Source organism: Porites lutea, chromosome 4 (assembly GCF_958299795.1).
Source record: "Porites lutea chromosome 4, jaPorLute2.1, whole genome shotgun sequence".
NCBI classification, from domain to species: domain Eukaryota; kingdom Metazoa; phylum Cnidaria; class Anthozoa; order Scleractinia; family Poritidae; genus Porites; species Porites lutea.
The window spans coordinates 31,727,268-31,745,336 of NC_133204.1; the positions used below are offsets into that span (position 1 = coordinate 31,727,268).

General features: G+C 41.5%; 1 protein-coding gene across 1 annotated transcript in view; it reads right to left on the bottom strand.

Annotated features, from left to right (window-relative positions):
- Positions 1–18,069, bottom strand: part of LOC140933304 (PAN2-PAN3 deadenylation complex catalytic subunit PAN2-like) — a 40,813-nt gene that overhangs the window by 19,134 nt on the left and 3,610 nt on the right. Inside the window, exons 2-12 of the mRNA XM_073382837.1 lie at positions 17,802–17,968; positions 14,179–14,299; positions 7,385–7,459; positions 6,135–6,253; positions 5,570–5,645; positions 4,361–4,429; positions 3,130–3,274; positions 2,295–2,377; positions 1,590–1,663; positions 1,139–1,189; positions 852–948 (exon numbers count right to left, since the gene is read on the bottom strand). Coding sequence (XP_073238938.1) covers positions 852–948; positions 1,139–1,189; positions 1,590–1,663; positions 2,295–2,377; positions 3,130–3,274; positions 4,361–4,429; positions 5,570–5,645; positions 6,135–6,253; positions 7,385–7,459; positions 14,179–14,299; positions 17,802–17,968 — 1,077 coding nt within the window. The remainder of the gene's footprint in view (positions 1–851; positions 949–1,138; positions 1,190–1,589; positions 1,664–2,294; positions 2,378–3,129; positions 3,275–4,360; positions 4,430–5,569; positions 5,646–6,134; positions 6,254–7,384; positions 7,460–14,178; positions 14,300–17,801; positions 17,969–18,069) is intronic.

An 18,069-nucleotide genomic window follows, 5' to 3' on the forward strand; every position in this document is an offset into this window, starting at 1 on the left:
AAAAGTCAACTCTACTTCGTTATGTAACAAGCGCGTTCAGAATTCCTCATTTTCCCGCTTCTATGAAGAATATGTTTTCACTCCGGTCCTCTTCCTATGATCTTCGCGGCAACTACATTCTTTCACTTAGTAAACCTAAAACAACTACTTATGGTCTTATCTCCTTTTCTTACTCTTCAGCTAAACAATGGAATGCACTGCCTGACTTTTTTCGTACTAGTTTTTTGCAAACTTTAAGACTAAAATACAGGGCGTTACCTTTATGCACATTCTTTTTTCTTATACATACTTATACTTAAAATTGCAAATAAAATTTTCTTTTATGTGTTTACTATTATTATTATTAATTATTATTATTTATTATCATTCATAATGTATTTAATGTATTTTCAAGTGGGGTCAGCTCAAAGATATTAGCTCGCTAGCTACTCTAAAATTCGAGTAAAAATAAAGTTTATGTGTTAGTCTGGCGGCACAGGGTCTGGGATCCTGACCGTTACGTTGGATAAGAGTAACGAAGGCCCTGGAGACGAGACAGGGCAGATTAAACAAAGACAACGCAACGACCAAGGAGAAAGCGAAACCCCGAGGAAGGGACTGAAACCGACGTGCGGTTCCCAATTTGACGCTCTGGGCTGAGTTGCTCAAAGCATGGTTAGCTTTAACCATTGGTTAAGCAGTATCAAAACCAATACGTTCTCAAGGTATTAAACGCTGGTTAACGCTAACCATGCTTCGAGCAACTGGGCCCTGGAATTGTTCAGCTGGGTTTTTAGATCTGCGCGCCGCCATCTTCAGCTTTACCGCCGTCACATCGTCTTTCCGATTAAAAAGAGAACGCATTAACATACCTGATTTCGTTTCCTGTTGCCAGGGTTAGGTGCATAACCGATAAAATGCCTGACGACCATTGTGCGGAGAATTTCAGGCTCAATTGCTGGAGTACGCCTGCGAATTTCAAATTTTAATTATTTATCGTTACTAGTAACACTAGTCTCCCACGCAGTCGTATTCGTCTCGTCATGCAACGCTCCTCTGCGTGACAAGGGAAAAACGGCTAAGAGGGAGACTATAGTAACAACAAATTTTTACCATCTTACAAGACTTCTGATTCAGGAAGACATGAAAAACTATTTACCTGTCTCCAGCAACCATGTTTTCTTCTGGCCAGTCTGAAAGAAGCGGTCCACTGTGGAGAAAGAGGTTTACCTTCTATAATTTCAGTTCCCAAACACGCAAACCAATTTGAATCTTAAACTTTCTTACTCTTTGATTCCTCAAATATCATAACTTATATGGCCGACTCTCTCTTAACGGACACCTCTATAAGACAGACACCTCAATAAAACGGACACCTATTGCTGGCCCATACCTCTCTATAAGACGAACATCAATCTTAGGCTGGACGGACTTTTACTGCTGGTCCTTTTCTCACTGGGCCAGTTTTCACATTGGTCGAAATCTCGGATGAATCACGTAAAAAAATCCAAATACGGGACGGGAGTGACAAGTAATACAATAGGTCAGTCAAACCATTGGCATTAGGGCAGATTCTCGCTAAGAATGTGTTCATTACGTCGATTACTTACTTGGGCATCGGAAGAGGAAATGCAGACAATGGAACAGTATAATCATCGATGTGCAGCGGTGGAAGATGAGGAATCTAAAAAAAAATAGCAAAACACAATCTGATTTAAAGAACCTACTCCGAGAGCGACTGTGGGGGGCGTGGTGGAGGCGTGGTGGTTGAGCGGTGAACAGTCGAACTTCAGATCAGGAGGTCCGGGTTCAAGCCTTACTAGCCTGTTCCAGGCGTTCAGATAGTAGAGCGCGGCGGTAAGTGGGGAGCGAGTTAAGTTATACGCCTGGAACAGGCTAAAGCCCTACCGTCGCGTGTTTCCGTAAACAAGTACCTTGGATCCACAATATCTCTCTTCACGAAAATGTACATAAGGGCACCGGCGACATAACCTTACGATTGACTAGCATCCCATCTAGAGGAGAGTAGCCATACTCCTAGCTGCTTAATAGTGTGTTTACACAACAGGACGGCATGAAGAAGAGGACGGCAAAACGCTTGTGCGTGACAAACGTGACAGGGCTATTACGTGCGTGTTTCTTCGTGATCTTCACCTAACAGTTCACTAATGCCTCGGAAGACGGGCGTGCGGGGTGCATGCCTCATGCGTGCATTGCCATTCAGCTACCTTCTAACGAACCAGTTTTCTCGTGAGTATCTAAAACAAATTTACATTTCCTGTAGTTTTTTGCATTGCTTAAGATCAGAAACTTACTGGATGAGCAAACTCTGTCGGTCTTGAATACAAATTGTGGATTATTTCTTTTTCTTGTGTCTCTCCCCAAAGATGAGTATTTCCTGGAAAACAAAAAACATTTATTTCAGTCGAACGTCTGTATTTCATTTATGCCGGAGATTAAGTTGTTTTCCCGATTAGTGGGGTAGCGAGGTGTTTACAAGGCGAGAGTTCACTGTATATCTATGTTGCAATTTTTTTGTTTATTTCAGTTAATTTTTGTTTCCTCTGCTTTAAATTCATTAGCATACACTACCATGCCCAAAAACAATGAAAAATAAAAATTAACTGAAATAAAAAATTAACTGCATTTAACATCTAAAATCCCAGACAAAAACCTTGAAACACTTTGGAAAATGTCGCTCTCCTTCTCTCCTCCCCCCCCCCCCCCCCGGCCCCCCGCCACCTCCTCCTTTTCGCAATGTTGTTGTAGCCACGTAACTTTGCAATCATATCTCAACATTGCAGAAGGAAAGAGAAGTGCATGGGTTGGGTGTTTCAAGGATTTTTGGCGAGGATTGTAGCTGATTCTTTGAAACCGAACCAGGGAAATCTTCAGCCATTTGAGCGAAAAAAGGGTCACACAGTAGGGTTTTTTTGCACCTGATAAGCTCGAAAATCACACTAGCAAAGGAAAAGGAAAAGTGAAGGGGGAAGACAGGAGGAGAAGAGAAAAAAGCATTGGTTACACTCTTACTTTTAATAGTATCTACTCTGGAGATGATTTTTGGTCTGGTGAAATATATCTAATTGGCGGTAATGTTTTAAAAAATCCGTCAAGATATATTTTATCACAATTATAAATACACAATACCTCCGGCGTCGCCAAACACCATAGACTGGCAAGTCGCCGAAATGTCAAATGTTGTACATAAGGTGCCTTGAGTATTAACTTGGTACACCATCATTGATGACTGCGTGACCAGGCCTCCTGGTTCGTGAAGCTGGAACTGACCATTCTGAGGAAAATAACAGACAGACAAAACCAGGATTAGCATGGGTAATAGTATGATTTGTAGTGACATTTGGCATAAATACCACGAGTGATATTTCAAAATTGTTATACGTAATTTCACGAGCCTTTAGGCAAGTGAAATTTGAGACAATTTTGAAATTTCACGAGAGGTATTTATGCCAAATATCATGTACAAATCATGCTATTATTTGTTTATACTACTACCCTCAAAAGGTTTGTAATTTTCACATGTAGGTATTTCAAATTAAGCTGAAATACCACTGCTCTTAGCCAATCAAATTGCAGAAATTTGTCATGTAGTAGTATAAAGGAAGGAATGAAGGATTGTATACATCTTTCATCTGCAGGTACAATCATGGACAACCTTAGGACACTAAAAGTATATCAGCAGTTGTATGCGTTTTAGTATTATCCTTTAAATATCGTGAACCCTCCCCCTCCCTACCCAATACAATGTTGATAATTCAAATGAATTATGGCTTCACCCTTACGATACTCTCCGCGGGCTGGGAGAACTGGGAAGATGAATTTTCAGTCGCGCGCGAACGTTTATTTGACGTGTGTTGAAAAGCGTTATGACTGCACAATTGTCCTTGAATAATAAAATAAACCCAGATTGTTCCGACGACCTCAATTGTAGAAAGAAGATAAAAATTGAATGAAATGCTCAAACGTTAATTACATCAATTAATATCTTCATATGTTATGTTTGACAGGCAGTATGAGGAGAAGTCTCCCCCGATTTTCTGCTTAAGCCCCGTGCAAACGGACATAACATAGTTGGGAGTTGTTGCGTCCGTTTGCACGTAGCTAAAAGTTTGACCGGTTTCAAATATTGCGCAACAACTCCCAACAACGCGCAACAACATGCAACAGGGTGTGCAAACGGACGCAACATGTAACATTCAACAATGTTGCATCCCTTTCCAGGGGGCTTTACTCTGTCCATATTGAATGATAGCCTCAATGCAAACTACTGAGTTACCAGGAATTGTGTAAAACCCTTGTAAAGAATTTCTTCCGTCCCCAAGAAACACACACCATAATATTCTTTTTGTGAACCACCTACCTGAGAAACTACTGCTACTCTTGATGTTAGAGCAGGAACAAACTTCAACATTAGCGGGTCAACAGCGATCTAAATAGAAAGACATTCCATCTAGTTTCAAGAAAATTTTTCTGGCAGTTATCGGTAGAATCATAAATAAACCCACGTTCTCAAGACAGTTTAAGGGAGGGGTTCACGGTGAAGCGCATGCTCATTAATTAAATTACTTCTTTCCAATTTATCATTAATTCTATCCGTTAATAATCCCACTCACATGTATGTCAGCGATCTCAGAGTGTATTTCAAAGTAGAATTGTATTTCAGAGTAACCTGAAGTAGGATGGAGGAGTACTCAAACCGCAGAAAAAATTAGTGGATTATGCCATCACTACCAACGTTGAATTTATTGTTGACCCGAAGCTTTTATTCCATGGTTGATTAATTTACAGCTATTTGCAAATATTTAAGTTGATCAAGTGCAAGTGACTGCCAGGGGAGTACGCAGATTGGTTCTTTGACAACATTATGACACGATCATATTGCTTGCATAGACAATACAGCATGTCCCGGCAGAAAAACAGCATTTTCATAAATGAGCATGCGTTTAATCAGGTATCTGTTCCTTTAATACAGTTACAAGCTAAAAAAAATATATCGTTCCCAGGAAAAGCACCCTTTTGGGGGACCTTAGGATCGAGGATTAATAGCCGCCAATAAAAAAGTCGAAGAAAAATAGACCTCGCATCCTTTAAAAACTTTTCGTGGTTATTCCAATTCGCCCAGTTACTTATAGAAGGGAAATTTGGCTGGAACCGCGTCCGCATTCAGACAGAGATGCCTTGCCCTTCCCGTACCCAAGTTAACTTAATAGGCCCTTTGCAGCTAGCCATTCACGTGATAAAAAATCGCGGTATTGGAGGGCAAAAGTCGCACTGGGAAAAGACAAACAAAAGGCATACATAATTTCAAATGGTAATTTTCTTTGTTTGTCTTGTCCTAGTAAGAAAGGCTTTTGCTCTCCAGCATGGCGGTTTTGTACCACGTGAACGGCTAGCTGCAAAGGGCTTATTTAGTAATTTCACGTCGTAGTTGGGCAAGGACGGAGAAAAGTTTCCAAAACAATTTCCAGAAAACCGTGATGCATGGCAGAGCTGTGTTGTTTTTGATTCCTAAACCTGTTGTGTTTTACGTTTTTCCGTTGCTGTCACCGTCGTAAGATCCCTAGCATACCTGAAGAGGCGGCAACGCCCTCAGAGTTCTCAGGTCATAAACCATCAGAAATCTGTCAACGGCTAGACGTCCCATTCTAAAAATAAAACCAAAATTTGAAAACTATCAGGCACTGATGTACCTCGTTGAGTATGATCCAGTAACTCTGCATAAATTTTTTACCATAACTGAAATATTTCTCGCGCGCTGAGTGGCTGATTTTTATGAACCGATAGTCATTACTGAGCCCACTGTACCAAGCGCACAGCACACGGCTATAAGCCCTTGGGGCTTGAAAAGGTATCCAAGCAACATATAACGCCATCAATTTTCCTCTAACAATCTTAAAAATATATAATTAAGAGAAAAGGAATGAGAATTAATAAAATGATCACCAAAGGGAAAATGTTTTGATCTCTTATCAAATTCTCTCCACTAATTCTCCAAAGGTTACGCCTGGAGGTCAGTCTGGAGAATTTGTATGTGGATATTGGATTACGGGGTTAAAAGGGGTATGTGGATATTGGATTACGGGGTTAAAAGGGGTCTTACAGATAATAATGTACTGACAGCAAGTTAATTCTACCTTGAACAAAAGCCACAAGTGACCAAAAGATTTCCTGACACGTCGAAATCAGACAATGTCCCGGTATGTGCATCTAACACATGTTCACAGGTTAAGGAAGAAGGATCTCTCAGCCGAACCTGATAGGAAACATGGCGTATGTAAATCAAATGTAACGATCATTTACTATTGGGATAATTAAACTGTTCCTTTTAATTCCAGTTACATAGCACTTTGCGTTTTGATAGAACTACTGGTATACACATTTACTAACAACACATCACAGTTTTACAAAAACCTAATGGGGTTACTGAGTCATTACTGTCAACAAAATCAACATGTTTAGTAAGGCGGTTTCCGTTGTGCTTCTTACACCGTGCGTTACTTTGTGAATTCTTTAGTAAAGCAGTTCGTGAATGCCTGAGGAATCTCAGACTTGCAGCGCACCAAAGTTACAATCCAAAAACGTCAAAAACCCGGTGCCTGAATGAATTATAGCTGCAACCAATCACTATGACGATCACTTCCTTTTGTGAAGGGGGAGGCGGAGGGAAACGACCAAGTTTCCTAACTGTTTTGACCGGAGAGCTTGTTCACAGGCTAACTTTCGGGTAGTAACCGGTCAAGTTGCCCGAAAGTCATCTCTCCCAAGGTTGCTGTATGTTGCCCGAAACCAGAGTTAAATCGTTCGAAATGCTGAGTCATGTTAAGTCATGTGGCCAAAATTTTATCAGGTGAAGTGTACAGAGAAACAAAGTTAATTTTTGTTAAATAAAGAGTTTGTACCATATATCTCGTTCTTTAAACCATCATGAGACGAAACAAGCGGAATGAACGTGTAACATACCTCGTTCTTTAAGCGATGATGAGAAGAAACAAGCGCTACATTAAGCTCATGTGTAATTTTCCCCCTTTGTGGCTTACGAGAATGTGTTGTACATGGCAGGTTTGATTTAAGTGTTGCAGTCTGCATAACACGTCGGGGTCATTATTAATATTAAGACCCCATGCACACCAGCTAAACAGTTTAATTAAACTAGGTTTTAAAAAATGAAAATCATTAACAGAAAACTTAAACGCAGGATTTTACAAAAAATTTAAATGAACTTTAAAATGTTATATAATTACACTAAATTTGCATCAATGAAAGTACAATAAGCAGCTTTCATAAAGAAAAAAATAACTTTCAACCATCTCAAGCTAAACAAACATGTTTAAGCTTTGGTGTGAATAGGGGGTCACAGATAAAACAACAAAAGATCGTACATTACCTTGCCAGCTGTGTCACCGCAGCAAAGATAACGAGCAGACTGTTTCATTACAACAGTTCCAGGTTCCACCTCAGTCTATAGTTGAAAAAACATCAACAATAAAAAGTCTTTCTTAAATAATGAACTCTTTACAATTAGTTGGACTGTAACCACTGCTAGGAGAAAGTTCTCTAAGTATTTAAAGTATGGATAAACTACATGCTAGTTAGAGCGATTTTCGGATGACTTTGAAAAGTCGTTTCGGTAAGTGTTCGTTCCTTGTTTTATCGGCCAACGGATGGAAAGATCAAAACATAGCCTCCTCGTTTTCCCGCCAAAGAAAACCCTAACATGAAGAAGGCATTGTTCGATTGGCCAATCGTGTTGCAGTATGACGTCAAAGCGAAGCCGATTGATTTCTAGAAAGTTCTCGCCCGTGAAGTTTTTTCACCCGAGCGCTCGCTTAACCAACCAAAAGCCACGCCGGTTTGTATCCGTTGGATAAACCAATCAAATCGCTCTATTTCCGTTCGTTTGTTGTTTCTGTATTGTTCGCGCGTTTCATTTTAAGGTCATACGAAAATCGCTCTACCTAAAGCACTACTGACTGTACCCTAACTGATTAATGGATCGCTAGAACGATGGCGCGCTATATCGAAGGATCGCTAGACCGATGGATCGCTAATTCGATGGTTCGCTCCATCCATGGATCAGTAGATCGCTGGATCACTAGATCGGTGGATAGCTAGAGCGATGGATCGCTAGAACGATGGATCTCTAGATCGATGGATTACTAGATCGATGCATCAATAGATCGCTGGATCGCTAGATCGGTGGATTGCTAGATCGAGGGATCGCTAGATCGACGGATCAGTAGATCGATGGATCGCTAGATCAATGGATCAGTAGATCAATGGATCGCTCGATGGATGGATCAGCAGATCGCTAGATCGATGGATCAATAGATCGATGAATCGCTAGATCGATGGATCACTAGATCGATGGATCAGTAGATCGGTGGATCGTTAGATCGATGGATCAGTAGATCGTAGGATCGGTGGATCGCTAAATCGATGGATCAGCAGTTATATGGGTTGCTAGATCGTTGAATTCCTAGATCGATGAACCAGTAGATCGCTGGATCGCTAGATCGATGGATTAGTAGATCGCTAGATCAGTGGATCGTTAGATCGATGGATCGCTACATTGATGGATCTCTAGATCAATGGATCGGTAGATCGATGGATCGGTAGATCGCTGGATCGCTAGATCGGTGGATAGCTAGATCGATAGATCAGTAGATCGCTGGATCGCTAGACCGGTGGATAGCTAGATCGGTGGATCGCTAAAACGATAGATCTATAGATCGATGGATCAATAGATCGCTAGATCGTTAGATCGGTGGATTGCTTGATCGATGGATCGCTAGAACAATTGATCGCTAGATCGATGGATCACTAGATCGATGGATGGCTAGATCGATGGATCGCTAGATCGATGGATCAGTAGATCGCAGGATCGGTGGATCGATAGATCGATGGATCAGCAGTTATATGGGTCGCTAGATCGTTGAATTCCTAGATCGATGAACCAGTAGATCGCTGGATCGCTAGATCGATGGATCAGTAGATCGCTAGATCAGTGGATCGTTAGATCGATGGATCGCTAGATTGATGGACCTCTAGATCAATGGATCGGTAGATCGATGGGTCGGTAGATCGCTGGATCGCTAGATCGGTGGATAGCTAGATCGATAGATCAGTAGATCGCTGGATCGCTAGACCGGTGGATAGCTAGATCGGTGGATCGCTAGAACGATAGATCTATAGATCGATGGATTAATAGATCGCTGGATCGTTAGATCGGTGGATTGCTTGATCGATGGATCGCTAGAACAATTGATCGCTAGATCGAAGGATCACTAGATCGATGGATGGCTAGATCGATGGATCGCTAGATCGATGGATCAGTAGATCGCAGGATCGGTGGATCGCTAGATCGATGGATCAGCAGTTATATGGGTCGCTAGATCGTTGAATTCCTAGATCGATGAACCAGTAGATCGCTGGATCGCTAGATCGATGGATCAGTAGATCGCTAGATCAGTGGATCGTTAGATCGATGGATCGCTAGATTGATGGCTCTCTAGATCAATGGATCGGTAGATCGATGGATCGGTAGATCGCTGGATCGCTAGATCGGTGGATAGCTAGATCGATAGATCAGTAGATCGCTGGATCGCTAGACCGGTGGATAGCTAGATCGGTGGATCGCTAAAACGATAGATCTATAGATCGATGGATCAATAGATCGCTGGATTGCTAGATCGGTGGATTGCTTGATCGATGGATCGCTAGAACAGTTGATCGCCAGATCGATGGATCACTAGATCGATGGATCGCTAGATTGATGGATCAGTAGATCGGTGAATCGCTAGATCGACGGATCAGTAGCTAGATGGATCAGTAGATCGATGGATCGCTAGATGGATAGATCAGTAGAACGCGACATCGGTGGATCGCTACATCAATGGATCGCTAGAACAACGGATCGCTTGATCGATGGATCAGTAGATTAATGGATTGCTAGACCATTGAATTCCTAGATCGATGGATCAGTAGATCGCTGGATCGCTAGATCGTTGGATCGCTAGATCGTTGGATCGCTAGATCGATGGATCAGTAGATCGATGGATCTAGATCGATGGATCGCTTGATGGATGGATCAGTAGATCGCCAGATAGGTGGATCGCTAGATCGATGAATCGCTAGAACCATGGATCAGTAGATCAATGGATCGCTAGATTGATGGATCTCTAGTTCAATGGATCTGTAGATCAATGGATCGGTAGATCGATGGATTGCTAGATCGAAGGATCAATAGATCGCTGGATCGCTAGATCGGTGGATTCCTAGGTCGATGGATCGCTACATCGATGGATCAGTAGATCGATGGTTCGCTAGATCGAAGGATCAGTAGATCGATGAATCGCTAGATCGATGGATCAGTAGATCGATGGATCGCTAGATCGATAAATCGGCAGATCGATGGATCGGTAGATCGATGGATCACTAGATCACTGGATCGCTAGATTGATGGATTGCTAGATCGATCTATAAGTAGATCGCTGGATTCGCTAGATCGGTGGATCGCTAGATCCATGGATCTGTAGATCGATGGATCAGTAGATCGATGAATCGCTAGATCGATGGATCAGTAGATCGATGGATCGCTAGATCGGTGGATCGCTAGATCGATGGATCGCTAGATCAATGGATCAGTAGATCACTGGATCGCTAGATTGATGGATTGCTAGATCGATCTATAAGTAGATCGCTGGATTCGCTAGATCGGTGGATCGCCAGATCGATGGATCTGTAGATCGATGGATCAGTAGATCGATGAATCGCTAGATCGATCAATCAATCAATAAAGCTTTGTTAACGGCATCACTTCATTAAAAATGCTCTTCCAGTGAGCCGTTTACATAACAAAATTTTCAGAGAAACTACACTAATGCTAAAATATATCTATAAATTAAGAAAATCTATCCTATAATTAATTACACAAAAATCAATCAACCTTAAAGGTACATTAAATAACTAACATAAAATTCTATCTCAACTCCCTCAAGGCAATCCCTGGTTCAAGACGAAGATAGGGCAGACTTGAAAGAGTTGAGATTTATCTCGTGTTTTAGCACATTTTCTAGGCCATTTCACATGACTGCTCCCCTATAGCTAAAGGCCCTCTTAGCAGCTGGATCAGTAGATCGATGGATCGCTAGATCGGTGGATCGCTAGATCGATGGATCGCTAGATCAATGGATCAGTAGATCACTGGATCGCTAGATTGATGGATTGCTAGATCGATCTATAAGTAGATCGCTGGATTTGCTAGATCGGTGGATCGCTAGGTCGATGGATCTGTAGATCGATGGATCAGTAGATCGATGAAGCGCTAGATCGATGGATCAGTAGATCGATGGATCGCTTGATGGATGGATCAGTAGATCGCTAGATAGGTGGATCGCTAGATCGATGAATCGCTAGAACCATGGATCAGTAGATCAATGGATCGCTAGATTGATGGATCTCTAGTTCAATGGATCGATAGAACAATGGATCGGTAGATCGATGAATCTGTAGATCGATGGATCAGTAGATCGCTGGATAGCTAGATCGGTGGATAGCTTGATCGATGGATCGCTACATCGATGGATCAGTAGATCGATGGCTCGCTAGATCGAAGGATCAGTAGATCGATGAATCGCCAGATCGATGGATCAGTAGATCGATGGATCGCTAAAACACGTTTAAACCAACCTCCGGGGTTCATTCTTACAACGTGCGAGGTGCCTCGAACAACATTTTTGTACCAAGGCCCCGCACTGAAGCTGCTAAGCGGGCTTTTAGCTATAGGGGAGCAGTCATGTGGAATGGCCTAGAAAATGTGCTTAAAGATGAGATAAATCTCAACTCTTTCAAGTCTGCTCTGTCTTTGTCTTGAACCAGGGATTGCCTTGAGGGAGTTGAGATAGAATTTATTTTAGTTATATAATGTACCTTTAAGGTTGATTGATTTTTGTGTAATTAATTATAGGATAGATTTTCTTAATATATAGATATTTTTTTTAGCATTAGTATAGTTTCCCTTAAAATTTTGTTATGTAAACGGCTCACTGGAAGAGCAGTTTTAATGAAGTGATGCTTGCTTGCTTTGCTTGTTTATTTGGAGCGAACTCGAACTCCATTAACTAGCTTCATCCATTCCTTCCGGTTTTCTATGATGCTCTTCAGTTCAGCAATGCTCAAACCAGTATCATTTCGCAGCTGGTCTACATATGGTGTTGCTGGTAGTCCTCTCTTTCTTGCGCCGTGATTTGGTTCCCAGAGTAGTAGATCACTTATCACCTCATCCTTTTTTCTCCAACACTGTCCTGTAAACCGCAGCCTCCTGATCATCAGTGTATCTGTAATCTTGGGAAGGTTGCCGTACATTTCTTTGTTGGTTTTATGCTCCTTCCAGGAAACTCCAAGAACTGCTCTGAGCATTCTTGTGTACGTACCATTTAGTCTATTCCTCATCTTTCCAGTCATTGTCCAGCATTCAGCACCATAAAGCAGTACACTTTCAACTGTAGCCCGAAAGAAACCTACTATGAGATGATTTTTTAGGTTTGATTTCCACACTTTCATCATTTTGTTGAGTGCACTCCAAGCTTGTCCAATTCTTATATTCATGTCCTTTTCACTGGATTGTATCCACGAACCAAGATATTTGAAGTTATCTACTTGTTTCAATTTGTTCCCTCCCAGTGTGACAAGATCTACAGGTTGATTGTACAGCATGTATTCCGTTTTCCTGTAGTTAACATGCAGAACCACTGTTTTCGCGGCAACCTCCAGTCTTAATAAGAGAAGTTGTGTCTCTCCAAGATAGTCAGAAATTAGGGCAAGATCATCCGCGAAATCAGTGTCGGTGATATATGTTGCTACGTGACGGGAACTCTGCCGTGGTGTAAGCGTGAACCCAGTGTGTGTTTCTCTAGTAGCTTCTCTAAGGGCATAATCCAGGGGCTATGATAAATAGAAAAGGTGCGAGCGTGTCTCCTTGCAGAACTCCCGCAAGAATTTCAAAGAATTCCGTATCACCATCAGGAGTTATCACCTGTGCTTCGGTGTTATCACCGGTGCTTCCTTGTAGAGTATGCTGATGGCATCCACTATCTTTGTTGGAATTCCATATGCCTTGAGGATCTCCATCAACTTCTCGCGATGTATCGAATCAAAGGCTTTACTGAAGTCTACGAAAGTCAATATTGCAGGTAGCTGTTTTTCTTTTTTTCCCTCTATGAGCCTACGCAGAGTTATAATTTGCGGTAGTGTAGATCTACCCGTACGAAATCCGTTTTGGTTCACTCTGAGCAGAGGATCCAGACGAGGTCTCATTCGATCTAGTAGAATCTTGTTATAGATTTTCGCGGCTGTAACAGTTAGGGATATACCACGATAGTTTCCTGTGTCACCCAAGTGATACCGTTGTAAATAAAGCTTGATTGATTTTGATTTGATTTTGATTGAGATCGATGGACCAGTAGATCGATGGATCGCTAGATCGGTGGATCGCTAGATCGATGGATCACTAGATCAGTAGATCGCTGGATCGCTAGATTGATGGATTGCCAGATCGATCTATAAGTTGAACGCTGGATTCGCTAGATCGGTGGATCGCTAGATCGATGGATCGCTAGATCGATGGATCAGTAGATCGATGGATCGCTAGATCGATAGATGAGTACGTCGATGGATCGCTACATCAATGGATCAGTAGATCGCTAGATCGGTGGATCGCTAGATCGATGGATCAGTAGATTGATGGATTGCTATATCGTTGAAATCCTAGATCGATGGATCAGTGGATCGATGGATCGTTTGATCGATGGATCGCTCGATGGATAAATCAGTAGATCGCTAGATCGGTAGCCTGCGAGCAAGCTCTCCTATTTGGGCGAGCGAAGCGAGTCTTGCGAGAATGCGCGTTCTCGCGAGGCTCGCCCAAATAGGAGAGCTTGCTCTTAGGCTACTAGAACAGTGGATCGCTAGATTGATGAATCGCTAGAACCATGGATGAGTAGATCAATGGATCGCGAGACTGATGGATCTCTAGTTCAATGGATCGCTAGATCGGTGGATAGCTAGATCGATGGATCGCTAGAACGATGGATCTCTAGATCGATGAATTGCTAGATCGATGGATCATTACAATGTACATGTACCTTAAAGGGCAGCATGTTGAACACTAAAGTGAATTACCTTATTGCTGACCAGTCCCTTCTTTAAGTCTACTTCCAGCATCAAGTTTTGATGCCCAGCAACCCATAAATGTGTCTCATCCCCCTGCAGCATGCACTGCAAGTCTGACAGGTCTGTCCCACTGAAATGAAACAAAGAGTTTGTCACATTTGCTGCAAGGTATATGATTGTATGTATCCACTCCAAAGGGACCACCACCTTACCGTGGTGGAGTGGTTTGCGTGTTTCAGTGACCCATAGAGCTATGTCGGCTGGAGTCTTTGACTCCTGGTAAGGCCAACCATGCCGAACAGGTCGAAGGATAGAGGCCAGGCAAAGTGTGGTCCCCTGGTGCTCCAAGTTGGGTATTGAGCCTTAGGCTGGGAACCCTTCTCCAGTAAAACCCTGTTATTACAGAAACCAGAAGGACTCTGTGAAGGCCTTATGTGACACGAGGCACAAAGAGGGTAGGTGAGGAGACATGATTATATACCATAAACTGCTGCTCCCTTCCTCAGTTATAAGCCTCCCACCCCTCCCCTAAGCGAACATTAACACTTACTTCTTACTAATGGCAAAATGTTGGTTTAGGAAAGGGGTAGGTGGGCAGTTTGCTAGAGACGTATAATGATCCGTTAAAGGCCCATCTGCTCGTAACCAGGAAAATACATTCAGTTATAAGCTACCCCCCTCCCCTACCCAGATAATTATTAGCCCTCATTCAAATGTATTGAAATAATTTCAATTTATTACCCAAGTTAGGCCCTTTTTTGGGCTTTAGATCTTTGTTATTTTTTATATTAAAAATTATGTAGTTTGGAGATACTAGCACTATGTGCTACTCTACAATCCAAAATTTAATAGTGCTATGTAGAAAAATAATGGTCCCATCCCTAAGCCCCCTCAGATACATGTGTAAGCCCTCCTAAAACTCCTTAACCCTTTAAGCCCCAATATCCATGTACAAATTCTCCAAACTGATCTCTATACATTTCCTTAAAGAATGAGTTGAGAGAATTTGATAAAAGATCAAAGTATTTTCTCTTAGGTGATCATTTTCTTAATTCTCATAACCTCATCTCACGACAATCTATGGGTATCGTTAGAAGAAAATTGATGTTGGTCACTATTGGGACTTAAAGGGTTAAGAAGCCTTGAGCTTACATGTATAAGCGGCAGTTTATGGTATGTAATGTGCAAGGAACTATAAAAATTGCAATTCAACTACTTGCCACTATTTAAATTATTTTCTTGCTGTCTACATAAGTTAAACAGTTTTTGAGATCACAAAATGAATTATCCTGGCTAAAATCAGTGACCCCTACAGGCTAAGTCCCTAGTGACATAGCAGGGGCGGATCCAGGATTTTTTTTAGGAGGGGGTGCACTGGTCTCTTGCTCTATTTCAACACCAATAAACCACATAGTTTTTTTTTGCAGAATACCAGTTGTATTAGAAAACCGCAGGTCATCTCAGGGGATGGGGGGGGGGGTGCACACCCCCTGCACTCTCCCCCTAGATCCGCCCCTGCATATGTCTCTTCTCATCAATACTCAATTGTTAAATTCAAAGAGGTTGCATTTGTGCTCCACAGGTGGAGGTTTCATCACATGTAACAGTCACAGAAAAATATGCTTCACCATTTGGAACAATTTGATGAAAGTTATGCAGAGCTTTCAGAACCCATCTGGATCCCTTATCAGTGACGTTTGCTGTTATTCGGTTTCAAATTAAAGCACTGTATAACTGTAAACAAATTGTTGGTGTTGAAGAATATTTTTCTGCAATATAATGTCCCAACAGCCTTCATTCTCCCAACAACCTTCACTTCATTCATTGTAACATTTTAACAATTAATTCATTGTAATGTTCTATTAGGTTTATTACTATTAGCGTTGTAAAAAGCTTTGGATCACTAAGAGGAAGGCCTACACGGTACATTCAAAAATTATTTGCCGAAGGCGAAGTTAATATTGTTGAATAATTGGGGATTATTCAACAATATTTACTGTGTCTGAGGTGAATAATTGTTTTAGTATATTCAAAGGAACTGATCTCAACAGAATCAGAAAGGGTGTATTCATGCGTGAACACGAAGCCGTTAACAGTAGATGCACAAAAGTTAGATCTTTACAGTATCTCCAAACATGGCAAATGATAGTTTTAATCTTTTTGTATCGATTTTTGTAAGCTTTAGCATCAACGGTTTAAAAGAAAACATTGAAATTACTACCCAATCCTGAGAAGAAACATAGAGCTTTATTTGTTTCTGTCAACTCACCATGAATGAGGAAGTTTTTTTTGTCGCTTCTTGCAAATGCTGTCAACAGCGGCTACCATCAAGGTGAGCGTTGTTTATCTGAAGTGTTCTTTGCCTTGTTAACTTGCTAGCACGTACAGTTTTCGAAAATATTTGCCTTCCCTTTTTCTCCATAAATTAACTTCTATTTATAGGCAAAATTGGTCTTCTGAGTTCACAAAACAGTGAGAAAGCAGCCTAGTTTTCCTCTGTAGTGGTAAACATTGCTTTGAGTGTACAAAAAGTCAGCTACAGTAAACCACTTCAAAATAAGTCACACTGTTTAAACACCATGAGGTCTTTTCTTACCTTCAAAGTCATCAACACTAGGATATTCTGGTATTTTCAAAAAGTTCTTACTACAAAACTTTAGCAAAACACCCAGTTTAGGACAGCAATTTTGTTCTGCTTTATATTTACCGCCTAGAGCGGTGAATATAACATCATAGTCTGAGATAGCGAAGCAATCAGATTGCTTGAATGACCAAAATCACTGAGTGTGTATAAACCAAAAGTGTATATTATTATCATCATCATCATCATTATTATTATTATTATTATTATTATTATTATTATTATTACTACAATTATAAGATAACTAGTTTAATTATTGTGATTGATTTTCTCTCTCAACATCCGAGTCCAAACCATGGACTTTGGGAGGCAAAGAGGGTTTCTACTTGATGGAGAGAACCCGCCTGAGAAGGTGGGCTGTAGAAAGGAGAGTTACTTTCTGGAGTTCATGAATGTTGATGTTGCCAGGGATTTTGTTGGTGTAGTTTTCCATAACCACCGGGACTGTTGTTGTTTTGAGCCCGCACATTGGCTCAACCTCGATTTCCAAGTCTTTGTATTTGGTAATCTTTTCCCTGGTTTTGACTGAGGTGTTGGTGTTGAGGGGTATAGTCATGTCAATGAGGAGGCAGGTTTTGTCCTTCTTGTTCTTTAGCACAATGTCCGGCCTATTAGCTGCTATGGTCCTGTCAGTGTGAATAGGCATGTCCCACAGAAAAGTGATGCTGTCATTCTTGGTGACAGCCTCGGGTTCATGCTCATACCATCATTCCTTCACCTCAATGCCAAACTCTTTGCAGATTTTCCAGTGCATGTGTGCAGCTGCCTTGTTGTGGCGGTGGGTGTATTTAGTTTTAGCCGGTTCAGGGCATCCAGAGACCAGCAGGTGGTCAATGGTCTTGTCGAAACGGCCACACAGTCTACATTTTGGCTCCACCTCGGGCTTCTTTAAGATGTTGTATTGGTACAGTATGTTAGGAGGCTTTGATCTTGGGCTATTATTATTACTATTACCATTATTATTATCATTTTGCATTACTGTACTTCTTACCTGAGCCTAAAGACTCGTAGTCCTGGCCGAGAAGAGAAGCAGAGCTCATTGCAGGAAAGAGAGAGTATTCCATGGTCATTGGCTGTTACATGACGGATTTCTTCATGATGAACTTTGAATGATGTATACTTCTGTAACTCAGGACCAAAATATGATGCCAAGTAGCCCTGAGCGAGTCAAACAAAACAGAAAAAAAAAACAGTCCATATGTTCAGGTTCTCTATGAAAGCTACCTCTCCAACTGCTAACATAATCTCTGTTGCCAAGG